Raw genomic sequence first — 22,225 nt, forward strand, 5'->3', positions numbered from 1 at the left:
GCTCTTTTACATATTAGGGTAGGGGGTTGCATCAATATAAAGGATTGCTACCTGTGCTGATATCTACGGTGTAAGTAAAAATTCGAGAAGCCTTAATTTGAATATATTAAAGATTTGTAAAGTAAATGGTCCTTAGACTGACCCGAAAAGCCAAGGAAAAACTGAAAGCCGCCTCTTGCCCGAGAGGCCAGCAAGGGCCGGGGGCTCCACAAACCAAGAGGGCGGGCTTTAACCTCCTTGACCACTGATTGGCTAGCTGCAGCTGCCTGGCCGCCAATGATTGGCTGCTGGCGCAAGGAATGCCGGGCTTGGCACGCAGTACTGGTCCTCGGATCCAAAAGGAGGCTGCGATGGCGGCGGAACCTTCGACGGCTGGACTCGCCCCAGCTTGCTATCCGCAGATGCGGCGGCAGAGTTGGCCTTGTGGCGCCGCGGAGATTCAGTGCACTCAGTGTGGAAGGAGGGCGACCAGAGGTGAGCCGGCAGGCCCTGCCGCCTGGGCTGCAGCCGTGCGGGCTTGACTAGGCCTGTGGCCTGGGCAGCAGGTGACTTGGCCGGTGTCGGGAGCCGGCAAGTTGCCCCCAAATGTACGTGGAAATGGTGCCAGAGGCCTCCCCGGGGCCTGCAGACCCCTTTAGTGGGCGGTGGGAAAGTCAGTCTGTGGGGAGAGACTTCTCGCCTCCACGCAGCCCCCTTGTACTCTCAGGTGTCACCCAAAGCGTGTGAGCTCGTTTGGTTCTAGTTAGCGAACTTCCCTGACCTCACAGGCCCACGACATCGTCTGGCGGTGAAGAAGTAACAAAGCTTGACTTCCTTGCGTAGTTTTTGTTGTGGGAGTAACAAACTACCCTGAAATGTTTCTGAATTTAAAAAGATAATTAGGTGTGGTGGGGGCAGAAGAAGACACTGCTGAATTTGGCTTAAAGCATGTAGATGATTTCACTCATGTGGAATATAAAGAAAAAAACAAGCAACAGAAAAACTAAACTAAAACAAACTGTAGAAATCTTACTATAGATTTGAGGTTACCAAATGAAGGGGAGGGGGTAAAGAAAGGGCCCAGTGGCTTAAGGTAATTGTGCTTTAGTGATGGGTGTAATATGTTAACATATGTTTGAATAGTTGTGAACCTGTACCTGTAAATCATATAAAATGTTATAAACCAATATTATTTCAATATAACGTAATATCATTAAAGAAAAACTTAACACACACAAAAAATGAAACTTTACTTTTCATGTTGTGTTTTTCTGTATAACAAGAGGACTACATTGCACTCCTGTTGATCTGCTAATTTAGAATCTACTCAAGTGAAAACAGGTTCAAGTTAATTTAAAGTAACTTAAGATGCTTTAGAACGCTCTGTTCTCTAATGAGTTGTTGAATTTCACCTGGAGTGACTGGAAAATATGCTTGTGACTGATAAGCGTGTGTACTACTTTCTAAGTGAAAGACATTTTGAGTTCCTCCAAGAAGGACTCCCTTTAGGAGACAGGAATCAGTGTAAAAAGTTTGGTTGCATTTTCTAGTGAAGAGTTAAGTTTGTCCTACTCCGCGTTTTGACATAGAAAATCTCTATTGTTTGAATGAAATAAATGTTTCAAAACCGTGTTTTAGAACATGACCTTTTAAATTACTGGCTCTCTATATATTTGTATTTGAATACATAAAAATACTCCATTGGGAAGATGATTTTGCATATAAACTTGTGAAAGTGATTTGTAAGCTGTAACGGACAAGTTATTTGGACTTGTGCAATATTAGAAATTTTGTAAGGATAAAGCTGTTGAAACATTTTTTATTTCTCTGATAATGTTATCTGTGGAATTTAAATAGAACCTTAAATTTCACTTTGGTTGTAAGCAAGTTTCAAATATTTCAATTGGCTTAAAAATTAAAGAATTTTTATCAAAATAATACAATTATAAATCAGTAAGAACACTAATTATTTTGCTAGTAAAATGTAGTTGACTTTTTTATCTACTTTTCCTTTTTTTCTTACAGAATCTTAAAATGACAGCCTTTGAAAATACATAGTTAAAACAAATGTTTCATATGATAAACTTCAGATTGTACTTAGAACATTATAATCTTGGTATTAGTTTTCAATAAGAGAATGGTATTTCTCTAATAGATTCTAGGTCTCTGAAAATTATCTTTACGTCATTATATGTGTGTGAGACAGAGTATTATCTGGCTTCTGTCCTTGCCAGTGTCTTAGATCATTGTAAGACAGGAGTCTAGTCAGTGTCTCATGTCTGCCCTGCCTGTCTCCTGCACAGAATAGGAAATAAAACTTAGTAGAGGACAGTGTAACAAAGTAGAAAGAACGTTGGACTTGGAAGCAATAATAGACTGGAGTCTGGATCATACCAGTAGCTAGATTGCCAAAATGTTTTTCCATTTCTAGGTTAAATATCCCAGCCTGTTTAGCTGTAATTTATATACATTTATAAAATAATTTATATTTTACATTTATAAAAATCAAGTGAATTATGTCACAGCACTTTGTATAATTATAACATACAGAAAAGTCAGGGTATTCTGGGTACCAGATAACTGTCTAAACTAATGCAAACAATATTACATTACACTTTCTGATTTTTCTCCCTCCTCCTGACTTGTACAGTTTCTCTTGACTTTTGTTTAATAAGTCATCCATTTCAAAGTGAACTTGCTATTTTTTTCCTGTACAAGAGAATCATCACTTCTTGGCCTTTTGGCTAAGATCAAGTGTAGTACAAAAGAGACTCCTATAATTTTCTTCTCTGATTAATCTAATACTGTATATTCAAGATTGACGAACTGTGAAAAGTTTGATTCACAATAGAATTTCATCAATAGGTCACCACTATGAACTTCAGTGTGGACATGCTTTTTGTGAACTGTGTTTGTTAATAACTGAGGAATACAACACAATTACATGCCCCAATTGTGAGGTAAGATATTTCTCTTCTGAATGCATTCCAAACTAATGCTAAAGGTAAAAATGTTTGTGAAATAAGGCATATTTGTAGTTAGAAAATAACATTTTTGCTGTTGAATCTTTAAGCAGAGGAGCCTAACAAAAGATAAAGCTTTTCCCATCCATTTTATAATTGTTCAGAATCATCAAGAAGAATACAAAGTTAAGGTCATTCATTTATCAGCCTACATATTTGGAGAACTTTGGTGGGAAATTACCTTTATTTTTAATGAAGTATGTTCTTTCAAGAACCTTGGTTATTACAATCTGGATTAAAAAAATAATAAAAGATCTGGATTAACTGGATTATTTTACCATGTTAAACATGGTAAAAATATATATACACACACACATATTTATAAATTTTTGAGCATTTTTATAGCAGAAACATTTTCATCTTGGAAGATGCCTATTTTGAAATTACATACTTTATAAACTGTGGCCTTTATTGTGGGAAGTTCCTACCTCCTTTCCTTTTTTGACAATAGGTTCCTCAAATGTAGCTACCTACATAGCTAACCAAAGGGGATTGTAGCCCCTGTATTAGTAATTGAAAATCTCTGATAGACTCAGATAATGGTGGATAAGGAACACAAGAGAGGAAAGGAGCCAGCAGCAGCTGGCACTGTCTCTGCATATATCCATTCTATTCTAATTAATTTTTAAAAACAGAAATATTTTGCCTATTTTTGGCAAATGACTTTAATAGTCAAATCAATATACTTGTACTATTTTGAATAACATCTATAGTCATATTACAAATGTTGGTTATATTTTTAGGGTTGTAATAAATCTGTATCATTTTGATTAATTCTGACTCTTTAAGAAACACATAATGTGTTCCATGGCAGTATTTCCCCTTGTGCTGTGAGCCAGTTTGGGGGAAGTGGTTCTTAAAAATAACAGTCCAGTGTGACTTTTCTGTAATTATCTAATAACACATGACTTTGGTATCATACTTAAATCCTTGACAGAACATACTTTTTCCCAATCAAAAATGTATATATACAGAGTGCTATAACATTTAGCACTCTGCTTTGTTACAAAGATTAACTTAGAAGCGTTTCCTGTATTTTGTCAGGTACTTTTATTTTTATTCTTTTTATATATTTTTCACATCATTATTCATTTTTAAACAATGTTTGCTTCCCCCCCCCCCCCGCCCTTCAGGTGTAGTCCCCACAGAATTTCCTTCACTAATGCATCCATGCACCATCACCACAGTTGCCTGTGCTCCTCCCTCCCTACCCCTGATCTCTCTCCCTCCTCCTCCCCTGCAGGATGTCTCTGGTTTATAATTGTTTGTTTTTGTTTTGTGTTGTATTGTTATTATTTTTTCCCTAATGTCTTATTTGGTTCCCCTATATTCCTGCTATAAGTGAAACCATCCGATATTTTTCTTTTTCTTTCTCACTGATTTCATTGGGCATGATTCCTTCTAGCTCCATCCACATTGCTGCAAATGTCATGAGTTTATCTTTTTTGATTGCTGAATAGTATTCCATTGTGTATATATATCACATCTTCTTGATCCAGTCCTCTATTTTTGGGCATTTGGGTTGTTTCCAGGTTTTACCAATTATAAATAGTGCTGCAATAAACATGTTTTTATGTCCTTTGGGTAGATCCCCAGGAGTAGAATTGCTGGGCATTATGGTAGCTCCATTTTTAGTAGACTGAGGAACCTCCAGACAGCTTTCCATAGGGGTTGGACCAGTTTGCACTCCCACCAGCAATTTAGGAGAGTTGCTTTTTCATCAAATCCTCGCCAACATTTGTTGTTGCCTGTTTTTTTGATATGTGCCGTTCTTACTGGCATAAGGTAGTATCTCAATGTGGTTTTGATTTGCATGTCCCTGATGATAAGGGATGTTGAACATTTTTTCATATGCCTGTTGGCCATTTGCATTTCCTCTTTGGAGAAGTGTCTTTTAAGTTCTTCTGCCCATTTCTTGACTGGATTGTTTACTTTGTTGAGTCATGTGAGTTCTTTGTATATCTTTGTGATCAGTCCCTTATCAGTTGTATGGAGTGCAAAAATTTTTTCCCAATCAGTGGGGTATCTCTTTGTTTTAGTTAATATCTCTTTTGCTGAACAGAAGCTTTTCAGTTTGATGTAATCCCCGGTGTTTCCTGTATTATTTTTAGTGGGTGCGTAATAGCCATCGTAAATCTCATTACTTTATTATAAATATTTGGATGGGTTTCAAAGTTTTTCATATAAATAATTTGCACAAATATTCAAACCCACCCCTACCAAAAAAGCTTCATTAACAAGTTCTACTCTCTATCTCCAAAACAAATCCATCTTTTAATTTGTCATATTTGTTTTAGTATTTATCAATGATGGGCAAAAGATGTGTAAAAATTAGGTATAATCTTGTTTTAAGTTGCTTGTTTCCTGACTGCTGGTGAAACTAAGCAATGTTGACTTGTGTTGACTTGACATTGCTTTTGTATGTTGATTTTTCATCTCCCTTTCTGGAAGGATCTTTAACAGATCTTTTTAGAACCTTTGCATATTTTCCTTTTGAATTTTTGTTTTAAAAATTTGTAAGGTTATTATCAACTTTATGAATGGCATGATTGTTTGAAGACTGAGTAAACAATTTATTAAATGAATGTGGTTTTTTTGTTTGTTTTTAATCTTATTTTGTCTTAAGGTTGCTACAACTACAAATTGGAGACAAGGATATTACCCAACAGATGGGTGTATTAAAGAAGTTTCTTTTATGGAAAAAAAGCAGCCTAAAAAGTATGTTCTGGTGCAGTTATTTTAGAATTTAAAGTTCTATATATTTCTGAAGGATTGACAAAATATGTTTCGAACCCATTTATAAAGTGCTCTTTAAGTTTGCAATTTGAATTAGCTGTTAATGAAATGTAGAATGAAGCTCCTAATGAAGTTTAGTGTGTCTTTATTTAATGTGAAAAAGAAAAGTTCAGGATTACCACATCCCTAGTGGCACAGAGGTTAAAGTGTCAGTGCTATCAAGCTGTCACCAGCCACTGCAGCCTGAGTCCAGTCCCTGGCCAGGGAGCTGACCTGCATGATGCAACAGACCTGTTAAGCTCCTCACCTTGTTCTGCTCCTCACTCTGTCTCTGAATCCTCTCACACCTCCCCCACCTTTGACCTACACCCCAGTTCTTGTATGCATAAATAAATAAAAATGAAACTTAAAAAAAAAGTGAAAAAGAAAAGTGCAGGATTAGCACATCAAAACAAGAAGAGCTAAGAGTACAACACTAGCGTAAGCATTTGATTCTGGATGAGAGGAACATGTGGGGGAAAAATAACATTTCTCTATTAATTCTTAAGTATAGCATGGGTACAGTACAATGGGGTACTTTGAGTAGAAGTGATTTATAAATGGGATTGGAACGCTTTTATTCATATTTTTCCATAACATTTTGTACATGTATGTATTAACTGGTAATGATTTTATATTAATAATGCAGAAATTTTTTTAAAAAATGCACCCACATCATTTGTTACACTAATTTATGTATCCTTTTATTAGTCTGTACAGCCCCTTTAAAAGGATATACCACATTAAAGTATACTTAATATGGTAGTAAATTATGTGGGAAATTAAACAATACCATCAAATAACAATCTCATTTGGAACTTTTCAGTTTTGCTAATGGTAGCAGGCATCTATAAATCACCCCAATTCTTCACTTCTCTTTCACTTTGCCTCCTGAAGATTCTAACTTCTACACTATCTCCCGTATTCGTAATTATGCTCTGTTTCTACTACTCTGTTTAATTCTTGTTCATTTTTTCTACATCTTCAACTCTTCATATTCTTCCCTTTTCTATAATTCTTCATTGCCAATACAAATAAAATTCAAAATTCTTTAGATTAACACTCATGACTTTTTATATTACTGCTGCAGCTCCTCTGAGCAAGCTTAGATGGGAACCAAAAGAATTTTAATAGTTACAGTCTTTGGGTAGTAAGTGGACTTAACTGAAGTCTCATGACTGATTATTGACAGAACCACAAGTAGAACGCAGGCTTATTGAATGCCAGTATCTTATTGAATGCCAACTCCTAGGAATTGTATTCTACCACTGCTTCCTCCATAAGCTCTCTGTGAAGTAAATAGAGTAAATCTTTTGGAAGTTTTCTGGCTTCATATGATTTAGTGTCCAAATCTGAATATCTACAGGGGTCTATTTTCTTGGTGAGGTAGACTGAATTTAAACAATGAACGGTACAGATAGTGGCCAACTAAAGATTCACCCTCTCCAAAGTCAGTAGCCGCTACTCCACTCTGGCCAGTTATTCCTATGTGTTAAACCAACCCAGTGTTGCCAGGTCTTCCTGTACATTTTCCCAAGAGAAAATATTGATAGAAATCTGGACTTCTATGTGAAATTTCTGACTTTTTAAACATCAGCCAAGAAAAATATGATTATGCTATTGTCTAGATGTGTATAACATCTAGTGTGGTTACAGAGTGAAATGTCACTTTCAAAAAGTAAGTGAATCCAGTTCAGGAATCCATGATTTTTCAAAATGATCAGTTTTTAAATTCTCCATGTCAGGTTTTTATGCTATAAACTCATTCGCTAATTTCAGTGGAGTTTGGTTTTAAAATAGGATCCCTTGATATAAAATATATTTCTTCCCTTATATATTTTTACTAATTTGAAGCAGGAATTAAATACTGCAGTCCTCAGATCTGTTGCACTCATGTATGTTTTTAAAACATGAATATTCACTTTTTGAATGTTAAAAGTTAGTCTATTTCTCTCTAACAGGAGTATCATTTAAATATAATTTCTCTACAAACTATTTTAGACTTATGATTCACTTGCTCAGCGAACTCTTAAGTGTTTACTTCATGCTAGCCAAAATAGTGATATATAGATAAAAATAGGCAAAAACTTGAGAATCAATAAATGAGAAATGCAACAGACTCTTTTCTTACATCGTTCATTTTTATACAATATTTGTTTTTCCCTTCATGTGCAGTCCCCATAATTCTCCCACCACTATGGCACCCATGACCATCCCCATAGTCCCTTGTGTTCTTCCTTCTCCTGTTTTGACCCCTCTCTCTCCCTCTTACCTGCTGTATGCCTCTGATCTGTGGTCTGCAATTTTTTTTTTCCTGACTCTTATAACAAACTTTTTACTTGCAAATTAACTTAACCTGGTAAATCTCTACCAAAATTATTAGGTAAGGAGAAGTGATTGGGAAATTAAAGCACAATTTATACTGTTACCTATTTTTAGGAATTTGTTAAGATTCTTGATTAAATTGTTAGAGAGATCATATTTAGTTAGGTTTCCCTCTCTTTGTTTATCACAGATGATTGACAACCCACTTGTCTTCTTACAAATAATGTAAGTTATTTTTGATAGAGGATAAAAATTGAAATAGATGGCTAAACTGTTATATTGCTATTGACATTTTTCAGGAAAAAGAATTATTCTCAGAGCCTTAAGAAAACTGCTGATCAGGTCATTGTTGATTCAGAATATTCTGCCTCCATTTGCAGGACTGTTTTGAACCCATCAACTATAATGACGGTATGAAAAATGTTATTTATAAAGTAAGATGAAGTAAAACATTTTTAGTTTGTCTCTGGTACCTTAATTTCCCCTTCTCTGAAGGTTCCTATAATTATGGGTTCTTTTGGAAGTCTAAATGTAACAGAGGTAAACTTACACTGCTTACATGGATCTCTTTGTTAATTCTAAACCATGCTTGAATAATTCTCTTTTCTTTCCAAGGCAGTCCATTCCACTTTTGACCAACTTTATTATTCTTGATATTTACTTGTATGTAACATCTTACTTTTGAGCCTTGTGAAAATTTGTACCAATTCTGTGAAATTTGTACAAAGTGCAGGTTTCTAAATTCTAAGTGTGATTTTCTAGTTATTTTAATGGCAACCAAAAGGCCTTGGTTTGTTGATGATTTGTTGTTAGATCAAAATTTTGCCTGTTATTATGCAAGATAAGTTTAAATAATGTGTTGTTTTAATTTAAGGTTAGAAAAAAGAACAAACTCCATACTATAGACTTGTTAAGGAGATCATATTGGGCTGGGTTGGAAAGCGCGCTTCATCTTGCGATTTTGCTATTTTTTATTCCTGTTTAAATCTTAATATAGCAAAATTATAATCTTTTTGCATATGTTTTCACATATGGTCTTCTAGTGCCACGATAAATTTTCCAAGAAAGTTAAAACATTGCAAAATGATTGCAAGGCATCCCATCTTTTTAAAAAAACAAAGATATCTTAAAAAAAAAATCTGAGTTGCTATAATTACTGAAATGTTAATGGTTTTTCATCTCTGGCTAAGTCGGAGTAAAAGTGTTATTGTTGCTTTTTTTAAAATTTTTTTTAAAGATTTATTTTTATTTGTTTATACAAGCACTGGATACAGTCAGAAACGCGGGAGGGTGAGAGAATTCACCAGAGCCAGAGCGGGGAGCAGAACAGGCAGACTGATGAAGTATACTGCTGAGGGGAGCAGTGGGCACGGCAGGCGAGGTCTGCATGCCATGTGGGACCCTTGCTGGTGGCCAGGGATCGAACTGGTGCTGCAGAGGCTGCGGGCAGCTTTGCAGCCCAGCGCTCAACCACTGTGCCACCCGTGAGGCCCTGTTGTTGCTTTTTTAAAGATTTTTGTGGTGGGTCTGTGTTGCTTTTATAATTAAAATGGTAGCTTGATGATTTTGCAACTAATGTATCAGAGCATCCAGTTTCATATTTTATGAATTCTGCCTTCTTAGGAGAGCAAAACTGCTGAAGAAATTGATGAAGCATTGATGATAGCAGGTTATAATCTTGAACAATTAAATGTTGCTGTAAAAGTAAGCATTTTTGAATGATTAAATTCTATCATGAATTAAGGCATGTTTTCCCTTTAATATATATATTTTAATGCATTATATCACTAAGTTACTAAACATGATAATCTAATGATAGAGAAACATAAAAAAGAATGGAAAACTCCCATGACCAGCTCTAGATTTGGTCTTCTAGCCTTGTGCTAGCTACTGAAACTGAAGCTGTTTTAAGGAACTATTCCATGTTTGCTATGAATTTTGTCTTGGAAGCATTGCAGATCATCTCTCTAACATTACTCATTATTTGGCTATAGAATCCTTAACACAAAGAATTTTATTCTCTTTTATTCCTTCCTCCATCCCCAAAAGAGAACTCACTCATTTAGTAATAAAGAACAAGCTCCTAAGCACTGAACAACAAATTTACAACCAACGCATTCAAAAGGTTATAGCTACATTTAAGATTTCAATGTAGAAAATTGAGAAGAGGGAACAAAATGCAGCCCCCTAAGAGTCTGATGAATGCTCCCCCTGTTCTTGTATATCTCACATGAAAACAAATGCACTCTATTACAGTACCCCAAAAGTTTTAATTTATTCCAGTATCTAAAGTCCAAAATCTCATCTAAATATCTCTAATCAGGTATGCATGAGACTCAGGGTATAATTCTTGGAACAAAATTCTCTCCAATGGTGAAAATCATTGAGATTATTATCCAATAGTGTTGAATCTGTAAATTTCTTTTGGTAAGATGACCATTTTGATAATGTTAATTCTACCAATACATGAGCAAGGGATATCTTCCCATTTCTTTGTGTCTTCTTCTGTTTCTTTTAACAATGTTTTATAGTTTTCTTTGTATAGGTCCTTCACCTCTTTTGTTAGGTTTATTCCCAAGTATTTGATTTTTTTTTGTTTCAGTTAAAAGGATGGTTTTCATAATTTCTTCTTCTTCAGATTGATTATTTGCATATAGGAAGGCTACTGATTTTTATGTGTTGATTTTGTATCCTCCTACTTTACTAAACTGGCTGATTATTTCGAGTAGTTTTTCTGTGGAGTTTTTAGGGTTCTCTATGTATATTGTCTGCAAATAGTGATAGTTTTACTTTTTCTTTCCCTATTTGGATTCTTTGTATTTCTTTCTCTTGTCTTACTGCTCTGGCTAGGACTTATAGTTTTGTATTGAAAAGCAGTGATGAGAGTGGATGTCCTTGTCTTGTTCCACACAAGGCCTTAAGGGAAAGGTTTTCAGCTTTTCACCAATGAAGATAATATTGGCTGTGGGTTTAGCCAAATATATGGCTTTCATTATGTTAAGGAATGTTCCATCTGTCCTAGAATTTCAAGTGCCTTCATCATAAACAGTGTTGAACTTTGTCAGATGCTTTCTCAGAATCTATTGATGTGATCATATGGTTTTTATTTTTCTTTTTGTTGATGTATTGAATTACATTAATTGATTTTTGGATGTTGAACCATCCTTGTGTCCCTGGAATAAATCCCACTCAGTCATGGTGTATTATATTTTTGATGCATTGTTGGATTTCTGCTGGCTAGAATTTTGTTGAGGATTTTTGTATGAGTGTTCATTAGAGAGATTGGGCTGTAGTTTTCTATTTTTTTGTGTTGTCCTTGTTCAGTTTTGGTGTTAGTGTAATGTTGGCTTGATAAAATGTGTTTGTTAGTATACCTTCTTTCTCAATTTTTTGAAAGAGTTTGTGTAAGATAGGCATTAGTTCATTTCTGAATGTTGGTGGAATTCATTTGTGAAACCATCTGATTCTGGGCTTTTGTTTGGGGAGGGTTTTGATTACTGTTTCAGTTTCACTACTTATAATTTGTTAAGGTAGTCTATTCTTTATCTAGTTATGGATGATTGTATAATTCTAGGAATTATCCATCTCTTCTAGATTGTTGAACTTATTTGCATATAAATGTTCATAGTAATCTCTGGTTGTTCTTTGGATTTCTGCTGTGTCTGTTGTAATTTCTCCATTTTCATTTATGATTCTATTTATTTGTGTCTTCTCCCATTTTTTCTTCATGAGCCTGCCTAGAGGTTTGTCTATTTTGTTTGTTTTTTCAAAGGACCAACTTTTGGATTTTTTTTTTAATTTCTATTCTGCTTTGATTTTTATTATTTCTTCTGGTTTTTGGGGGGGGGTTTTTTGGTTGTTCTTTTTCTAATTCTTTGAGATGGGTGATTAGGTTACTTCTTTGAGTTCTTTCTTGTTTCTTGATATAAACCTGCACTGCTATAGACTTTCCTCTTATTACTGCTTTTGCTGTGTCCCATACATTCTGGAAAGTTGTGTCCTCATTGTCATTCATCTCAGGGTATTTTTTTTATTTCTTCTTTGATCTCCTCATTAATCCAGTGGTCTTCCAATAGTTTGGGTTTCAATCTCCATGAAGTCGGAGGGTTCCTTGCTTGCTTTTCATGATTTATTTCTAATTTGATGCCTTTATAATTTTGATCATAATGTATGTTTTGTTGTTTGTCTTGTGTCCCAATATGTGATCAGTCCTGGAGAATGATCCATGTGCACTTGAGAAAAATATGTACTCATATTTTTGGGTGCAGTGTCCTATAGAGTGTCTATTAAGCCCATGAAGTCTAAATAGTTATTTAGAGCTCTGGTGTTCTTGGTTTTGTTTTTATTTGTTTGTTTGTTTTTCTCATTGACCTGTCCATTGGTGAGAGTTTGAAGTTTCCTACTACATATGTATTTTCTCTAATGTCTGTTTTCAGAGTGATAATAACTGATATATTCTGGTGTGCTTTCATTTGGTGAGTATATGTTGATGAGTGTTATGTCTTCCTATGTAGTGTCCCCTTAATCATAATGTAGAGACTGTATTTGTCTCTTTTTTACCTTTTTAGTTTGAAGTCTGTTTTATCCAATGAAAGTATAGCTGTTCCTGCTGTCTTTTTTTGTCCATTTGCTTGTAGGATTGTATTCCAGTCTTTCATTTTCAATCTGTGGTTATCTTTTGTAGTTAAATGTGTTTCCTGGGTTCTGTTTTTTAATCCAGCCTGCTACTCTGTGTCTTTTTATTGATGAGTTTAGTTGTTTTACATTTAGAGTTAATATTGATACACTAGCATCCATATTTACCATTTTGTTGGCCTTTTTGTGATTCTGTTTGTTACCTTATTCTGTTCTTCCTATTCATTCCTCTTTGGTTTTGGCTTTAGGTCTTCTTGTAGTATTTTTTGGAGTGTGGGCTTAGTAGTAATGAATATCTGGTCATTCTGTTTGTCTGAGAAGGTCCTTATTTTTCCTTTATAGAAGAAGGAGAACTTTGTGGGGTAAAGTATTCTTGGTTGACATTTGTTGACTTGGCATTTGTTGAATATGTCACTCCATTCTCTTTTTGCCTGTGGATTTCTTCAGAGAAGTCTGATGTCAGTCTGATTGGTTTTGCTTTATAGGTTATCTGTTTCTTCCCCCTCATTAGCTTCATTATTTTTTCCTTGTCTTGGACTCTTGGAAACTTTACTATAATGTGTCTTCCTGTAGTTTTCCTTTCATTGTGGTAATTTCGTGTTCTCCTAGCTTTCTGTATGTCTATTTTCATTTCCTTCTTCATGCTTGAGAAGTTCTCTTCGATTGTCTCCTTGAATAGTTTTTCAGTTCCTTTTTGTCTCTCTCCTCACCTTCTGGGCTTCCTTTTTCATGTTGTCAGATAGTTCTCCAAGTGTTTCCTTTGTACTTCTCTTTGGGGTTCTTTTTGTTTCTGTATCTTTGGGAGTATTGATTCATTCTTCCATTTCTTCTATCTTTGTGGCTTTTCCCAGAATTACTGAGCTCCTCCACTATTCCCTGGATAGCCTCCATTTCCTTCATTACTTCTTTAGGGATTCCTTCTCGTTCCTCAGTTCATTGATTAAATTCTTATCTCTTTCTGCGTTTTCTCCTAACTCGTTTCATTATGGCGTTTTTGAATTCCTTATCTGTTAGGTGGAGATATTCTTTGTGTCCGTATTATAAGGTTCTGGAGGTTGACTTTCCTTCTGTGGGGTGTTGTTCCCAGAAGGGCCATTTTGATCACTTGATTTTTCTTTCTTCCTATTGTCTGTCTTCGATTTTGTTCTATTTGTAGTACCCTATTACTACTGGTGCTGGTGGGCATGATTTCTGATTTCTCTTGCTGAGGCATGGATGTGTACGCCTGGTGTCTGAGCTGTTGTGGCTGGTGAGTAGAGGTGTAGATGGGGGCTCTTATATTTTCCCCCTCCACTGTCTTCAGCTGTACTCCTGCTCTAGATAGGTGGTACTTTCTGTTGCTCTTCCCAGGGTGTTGGGGGCTACCAGACTTTGGAATTGGGGGATTCCACAGTTGCCACCTGGGTGCACATGCAGACACTATTTTATTATCGAAGTTGTTCTGAGCTATGATTTGCTCCAGGAGCCCCTGCTTTTTTGGCCTCCACTATGTAGGATGGGATCCAACAGCTCAGCCTGTGGTAGTCAAGAGTCTCATGTAGAGCGTTGCCCCTCCAGATGCAAACTGAGGCCAAGTCCACTGGGTGGTGCTTGCATGCAGGGTGGGATGTACTTCTCTGTTGCATTGCTAGGTCCCTGTAGTGTGCTGTAGAAGAATACAGAGATTGATAGAGAATAAGAAGTGAAAGAAGAGATAAGAGGAAAAAAAGAGTATGATAAGGAAGTGTAAAAGGAATGAAGGTGAGAGAAAAAGAGGGGCAAGATGGTGGGAAGTTGAAATAAGAGGAGGAAGAGGAGGGAATGTAACCCAAAGAGAAAATAGTAGTAATAATGTTAAAGGGGAGAAAGGAGAAAACTAGAGGAAACAGAAATAGATAAAAGGGAAAGGAACAACAGACAACCAACTGACCAATAGAGTTCTGCTTCTCAGAACTCTGATGTCTCCCAGTGAGCTAGTTGTTGCTGTTTTAGTCTGGTCTGCTGGGGCGAGCCATAGAGCTAAGAAGGATAGTATTCCCTTGGCCTGCTATCTCCCTTGTAGTGTACTGAGGGAGGATAAAAAATGAGCACAAAAGGGTGAGGATTGAACTGCTGGGTGTCTAAAAGTCTCTGACAAGCTCCACTGTGGCTGTGGGATCGGCCCTCTTTCTGGGCCTGTGAGGTAGTTGGGCAAGTGTGGGTTATTCTGAGGCCTTTTTCCACATGAGGGCTTGGGATATCAAGAGGCCCCCAATGCAGGGACCAGCCCTATTAGGCTCTACATTGTGCCCTTCCCACTGGTAGGTGAGACCATTTAAATGATACATCCTTCCTGGGATGACTTCAGCTACAGCCTCCAGTTTTCAGTGTAGTTAGTTGGTGTTTTTTTTTTTTTTCTGATCACTAGGTGGCATCAGAGATATCTAGCTAAGTTTCAGAGCTGTGCTTGTTCCAGCAGGTCCCCTGGGAAAGGTAGGGGAGGAGCGGGGAGGAAAGGGAAGTGCCACAACAAAGCAACCAGAGCTGGGTGTCTGTGCCAAGGCCCCATTTGCCCACCTGTTATTGTCTGGACCTCTCAGATATCTCAGGATGTTGTGTTCTCCAAGTTTTTCATCTTTTCCACTGCATAAAGTGGGCTGGCTCTGTGGTGAGGGAAGGAGAAGGATTCCAGATCAATGAGGTTTCTCTCCTCCCTTCCCCTATCCTTCCAACATTCTTCTCCTTCTGGGCAAATCACCAGTGTAGCCAAGTTTGTCCAACACATGTGGGCTCCACCAGGAACTCACCGTTATTTCTACTTATCTGTCCCTATCTGATTTTTTTTTTTTAAGATTTGTTTACTTATGCATACAAGAACTGGGGTACAAGCTAGAGGTCCGGGGCAGGGGGTTGAGAGGATTCACCAGAGACAGAGTGGGGAGCAGAACAGGCAGATTGAAATGCACTGCTGAGGGGAGCAGCAGGAGAGACTATGTGGATTAGCTCCCTGGCCAGGGATCGAACTCGTGCTGCAGTGGCTGCTGATAGCTTCATAGTGCTGACGCTTAAACCCCTTGCACCACCAGGGAGACACCCCCCCTCATCTGTTGTTTTTATGGGAAAACTTGATCCTAGCATCCGTTCACTGCCATGATGGTGACATCATCCCCAAATATCACTTTTGTCAAGAATCCTGCTATTCTTCAATTTTGGACAGAAATTCAGCTATCCAAAATGATTTGCTTCATACAGTGATAAAAAGAAATTAAAAAAACTTAGAAAATTTAAAATACTGGTAGATCAACCTCTGCTCCTTTCTTAAAACCTTTCTGGGAAGATTTCCCAACCTCTCTTGGCAACACTTTCTTTCATATACACACACACACACAAACATATATATATACACACATATGTGTGTGTGTGTGTGTATATATATATATATATTACATCATCCTTCATTTCTGTGCCATGTATGATTTCCCATGAAATTCTTACCACCAGTTGACCTGTGCACCATATCACCATAGTCCCTTGTGCTCTTCCCACCCCTGTCCTGATCCTTCTCCCTCTTCCTCTCCTACAGAATTTTCTGGTCTATGGTTGCTTGTTGATTTTGATTATTACTTTATTATAGTTATTTTTTTTCCTGATCCCTTATTTGGTTCCTCTCCATTCCTCCTATAAGTGAAACCATCTGATATTTTTCTTTCTGGCTAATTTTGCTGAGCATAATCCCTTCTAGCTCCAACCATGTTGCTGCAAATGGCATGAGTTTATCCTTTTTGATTGCTGAGTAATATTCCATTGTGTATATATACCACATCTTTTTGATCCAGTCATCTATTTGGGGGCATTTGGGTTGTTTCCATAGCTTACCTATTGTAAATAGTTGCTCTTGGCAACTTTCTAACAGCCCTCATCATCAACAGATTGTCATCTTTATTTCAAAATTAGTATTTGCTCCATTTTACAATGCTGTCTCTGCACTAGACGAGGGTGAAAAGAGCAAGTCAGACATTGTTTTGAGCAACATTCATTTCAACAGAAATTACTACTAATTGACCCAATAATCAGCCTTCTCTACCCTTTGCTGAATTATATTCCTTTTTTTGCTTTTCAGATTTCTTAGCCCTTAATAGTGTGGCATTTCCACACAACCCACATTTACATTCTCAGCATCCCTCTGTAGTTGTGGAACTAAGTATTTGAATAAGCGTTCAGCCTTTTGTTTGGTTAAAAGGAAATTACTCATACATCTAATAATATCTGATAACTTTGTAAAACTACAGTCCTACATTGTTACTTCTTATAGCAGGTTTTGTTAGCCTCTGGAAAATTCTAGATGTGACTTTGTCCATACTAGGATTGGGCTATCATATCGGTAATGTCTATAAACAACCCAACTAGATAACTGGCACTCCACAGTTAAGGTTTTGGCTTTCTAAATTATCTTAAGTACATCTTTGACTTATATAGACACAGCCAGGAGGGAACTATTAGTAGCCATCCATCCAGGTCACTGGATATTCTTTTCATGTACCATTAGCTCTTTTTGTAGACTTGTGGAAAATGAAGATTAAAAAACTGATTTTTATATTCAGTATTCCTCAAATGCATTTCAGTAGGATCTAAAAAAACTTGGTCAATTATTTATTGGTGTCAAACACTCTTAGTGTGTGTGTATCACAGGTAGTAAAGGGAACTGTCTGGTATCTGGACAGTGGGTAGGGAGTTTAGAAAGCTTAGTGTATTTTCTAGACCATTTTGACAATCTTTGAATACACAGTGCTAATGCAGATGTGATCTTGCTGACAAGTACCAAAATTTAAAGTTGAACTTTGTTACTTACTCCATTTTTATGATTTAATCTCCTCTTGTATTGTAATTTTGAAAAGCAATAAAGTACCATGAAATTTTAAAATTATGTTGGACACTACAATTCCTGTAAAATAAAAATACCAAATTAGTCTTTGTGTTATGTTTTTTCTAGGTCCTTGAACACATGCACAATCAAACAAAAGAAGAGACCTTCAGTCTTATAGAAAGTCTGGAGAAACAGTTTGATCAGCTTTTTACTTCTCTTGATTCCAGGTAGTATCTTAGAATTATAGACTCAAAGGCACTGAAATTTTTAACTTTAACTTGTCATTTTATTCCTTTTTATTAAGTAAATTTTAAACAAGCTTACAACTTCACAATAAACAATGTGTACTTTAAAATAGTTTTTGACTGTTTGCCTTCTGTTCCTAAGGCTGTTAGAAATAAACAAACTTCTTTCTTTCTTGTAGAATTTAGCATACTTGAGAAAATGTATGTTTTTTCTTATATATAGTTTCATTATTTAATGTGTTTTTTGCATCAAAGCAACTAATACTCAACACTATCTAATACACATTTCTAAGCAAATACTGTATTATATATCCATAACTTTAAAAAATGTTTATACATATATAATCTTTAGGTTAAATTTCATAACAGTTATGGCTTGACCCCCACCCCAAAAAAATTAGTAATATCCTTGTCCATTTAACTTATTTTTTGTTTTGTTTTAATCAGGAGACCTAGACAAAGGCCCAATACACAATGAATAACTCAGTTGATGCTATGGTCTTTAGTAATGTCATTTTCTTTCCTTTTTTATAGTAGTCAAATATATATATTTTATATATATATATATAAAATTCACCTTTTTAACAATTTTTAGGAGAAATTTTGTTTACATTTTTAAGGAACACCCAAACTGCTTTCTGCCATTTCTACACAAATGGCACCTATACCAGAAGTGCACAGTTGTCTAATTTCTTCATATCTTCACCAACAATTGTTATTTTCCCTTTTTAAAAAGTAATTACCTTATTAATGGGTATGAAGTAGTATCTTAGATTTTTTTCAGCAAGTAAAATTAATACTTAAGAAATACATATATCATTTTTTCTTAAGTTGTCATTTTTAACTTTGTTTATAACAATGTAGAGAACATCAAATTTCCATCTTTGCAAATTAAACCTTACACATGAAATTTTCTAAATAATAGACATTCCTCAGGGTTTTTCAATTTTTTTTAATTGAAGTGATACTGCATTTAGCATTGTATAAGTTTCAGATGCTCGTTGTTGAGAAATATACCACATTAAGTTCACCACTAAAAGTCCCAGTCTATCCCTCACCATACCATTGTCACCTTTTTCCTATTCACCCACACTCCCCTTACGATAACCACTAAATCAGTCTTATAGTCCAAATATATATTTTTGCTTTAGTTATGAGTTATGATTGAAATCATAATGGTGTTTGTCTTTCTAGCTTATTCACTAAGCATGATTTTCTCTAGTTCCCATCCATATTGTTGCAAATAGTAGGATTTTGTCTTTTGTATAGCTGAATAGTACTCCATTGTTCATTATACGTCTTTATCCATTCATCAAATAATGGGCACTTAGGTTGTTTTTAATTTTGGCTGTTGTAAATAGTGCTGCAGTAAATATGGGACTGTAAATATGACTCTTCAAGTTAATGCTTTTGTATATTTGGATAAATGCCCAGAAGTGGGATAAATGGATTGTAGGGAATTTTTAATCTTTTGAGGAATCTCCATGATGCTTTCCATAATGGCTACCCCAATTTACTTTACCTCCAACAGTGTATAAGGGTTTGCTTCTCTCATATCCTCTTCAGTACTTGGTATTTCTTGTCTTTGGGGTAATGGCAGGTATGAAGTGACATCTCACTGTTGTGATCTGTATTTCTTTTAATAAGAGATGATAACCATCTTTTCATGTGCCTGTTGATCTACCTACCTTATGTCTTCTTTGGTGAAGTATCTGAGTTCTTCGTATATTTTTCTTACATCATTGTAGTCCCCATAGTTCTCCCGCCATCATATCACCTGTGAACCTTGACCATATTCCCTTGTGTTAATCACACCTGTTTTGCCTCTCCTCCCTCCCCATTCTTTGGTGTATGCCTCAGTTCTATGGTTAGCTTGCTAGTTTTTCTTTCCCTTGACCTTATGTTTGGTTTCTCTATATTTCACATGTAAGTGAGACTGACCCGGTATTTATCTTTTTCCTTCTGACTAATTTGACCTAGCATAATCCCTTCCAACTCTATCCATGTTGCCACAAATGGTGTGAGTTTATCTTTTTTGATCACTGAGTAATGTTCCATTGTATAAATATGCCACAACTTTGTGATCCATTTGCCGGTTTGGGTTGTTTCCATATCTTGGCTGTTGTAAATAGTGCTTCAATAAACACAGGGATGCAAGTTTCCTTTTGAGTTAATGTTTTTGTGTCCTTTGGGTAGTCCTAGGAGTTGAATTGCTGGGTCATATGGTAGATCCATTTTTAGTGTTCTGAGGAACCTCCACACAGCTTTCCATAGTGGCTGAACCAGTTTACATTCCCACCAGCAGTGTAAGAGAGTTCCTTTATCTGCACAACCTCACCAGCATTTGTTTCCATGGTTTTTTTAATGTGGGCCATTCTCACAGGTGTGAAGTGGTATCTCATTGTGGTTTTGATTTGCATTTCCCTGATAACTAGTGATGTTGAGCATTTTTTTCACGTGTGTGAGCCATTTGCATTTCTTCTTTAGAGAGTGTCTTTTTAGATCTTCTGCCCATTTTTGAGTGGGTTGTTTGCTTTGGTTTTGTTGTTATGTAAGTTCTTTGTAGATCTTTGACATCAGTCCCTTATCTGTCCAATGATGTGAGTGTATTTTCCCCCGTTCAATGGGATATCTGTTTTGTTTGATTTTTGTCTCTTTTGCTGTACAGAGCTTTTTAGTTTGATGTAGTCCCAGCTGTTTACTTCCCTTTTGTTTTCCTTACTTCTGGGTAAGAATCCTCAAAAGTATTTCTGAGTTTATGTCATGGAGTGTTTTGCCTATATTTTTTCCTATATATTTTATGGTGTCAGGGCTTACATTCAAGTCTTTTTTTCTACTTTGAGTTGATTTTTGTATATGGTGTGAGATAGTAGTCTATTTTTATTCTTTTGCATGTCACTGTCCAGTTTTCCCAAAACCATTTATTGAAGAGGCTTTACATGTTCCAGTGTGTATTCTTTGCTCCTTTGTCATAGATTAGTTGTCTATATATATATATATTTTAAGATTGATTTATTTATACAGGCACTTGGTACAGTCAGAAGCGCAGGAGGGTGAGAGAATTCACCAGAGCCAGAACAGGGAACAGAACAGGCAGACTGAAGAAATACACTGCTGAGGGGCGCAGCCAGGGAGGCAGGAGAGATCTGCGCACCATGTGGGACCCTTGCCGGTGGCTGGGGATCGAACCGGCACTGCAGAGGCTGTGGACAGCTTTGCAGCCCAGCGCTCAACCGCTGCGCCACCAGGGGAGGCCCCAGTTGTCTATATATGTGTGGTTTTATTTCTGGGTTTTCAGTTTGAGTCCATTGGTCCATATGTCTGTTTTTGTCCCAATATTATGCTGTTTTATTTTAATGGCTTTGTAGTATTGTTTGAAGTTTGGGAATGTAATCCCTCTATTCTTCCCCCTTTTAATCAGGAAAAATTTCATTGTTTGGAGTTTTTTGAGGTTCCATATGAATTTCAACAGTATTTGTTCTATTTCTTTAGAGAATATCATTGAGATTTTTATTGTAATAGCATTGAATCTGTAAATTGCTTGGTAGGATGGCCATTTTTATAATGTTAATTCTTCTGATCCACAAGCAGGGAATATCTTTCCAATTCTTTGTGTCATCTTCTGTTTCTTAACAGTGTTTTTTGGTTTTCCTCGCATAGGTCTTTCACCTCTTTTGTTAGGTGTATATCCAGGTGTTTGATTTTGGGAGGTACAATTGTAAATGGGATAGTTTTCTTAATATCTTCTCTTGAGATTGATTGTTTGCATATAGGAAGGCTACTGACTTTTGTGTATTGATTTTTATAACTTGCTACTTTTTGGTTTATTGTTTTAATGGGTTTTTCGGTGGATTTTTTAGTATCATATCATCTGCATATAATGATTGTTTTACTTCTTTCCCTATTTGTGTTCTTTTTATATCTTTCTTTTGCCTGATTGCCCTACCTAGGACTTCTATTCCTCTTTTGAAAAGCAGTAGTGAGTGGACATCCTTGTCTTGTTACAGATGTTAATGGAAAGTCTTTCAGTTTTTCTCCACTTAGAATAATGTTAGCTGTTGGTTTGTTATATATGGCTTTCATTGTATTAACATATGTCCTTTGATCCCAAAGTTTTTGAGGATCTTCCATAAATGGATGATGGACTTTATCAAATGCTTTCTCAACATCTATTTATATGATCATATGGTTTTTGTTCTTCCTTTGTCGATGTAGTGAATTACATTAATTGCTTTTTAGATGTTGAACCATACTTGTGTCCCTGAAATAAATCCTACTTGGTTGTGATGTGTAATCTTTTTGATGAATTACTGAATTGAGTTTGCTAAGATATTTTTTTACACTATAAATTCATTAGCATAATTTTTATAAAATATTTTATATAATTCTTACATCATTTTTCATTTTTGCATAATGTATGC

The 22,225-nt window shown here is 36.0% G+C and overlaps 1 protein-coding gene across 1 annotated transcript in view; it reads left to right on the plus strand.

Annotated features, from left to right (window-relative positions):
- Positions 1-299: 299 nt before the first annotated feature.
- Positions 300-22,225, plus strand: part of RNF17 (ring finger protein 17) — a gene marked incomplete at both ends in the record, with an annotated part of 172,088 nt that continues 150,162 nt past the window's right edge. Inside the window, 6 exons of the mRNA XM_084234862.1 lie at positions 300-474; positions 2,845-2,939; positions 5,629-5,720; positions 8,402-8,513; positions 9,726-9,806; positions 17,686-17,786. Of these exons, the coding sequence (XP_084090988.1) occupies positions 300-474; positions 2,845-2,939; positions 5,629-5,720; positions 8,402-8,513; positions 9,726-9,806; positions 17,686-17,786 (656 nt within the window). The remainder of the gene's footprint in view (positions 475-2,844; positions 2,940-5,628; positions 5,721-8,401; positions 8,514-9,725; positions 9,807-17,685; positions 17,787-22,225) is intronic.

Source organism: Talpa europaea (genome assembly GCF_964194135.1).
Source record: "Talpa europaea genome assembly, chromosome: 6".
NCBI lineage: Eukaryota > Metazoa > Chordata > Mammalia > Eulipotyphla > Talpidae > Talpa > Talpa europaea.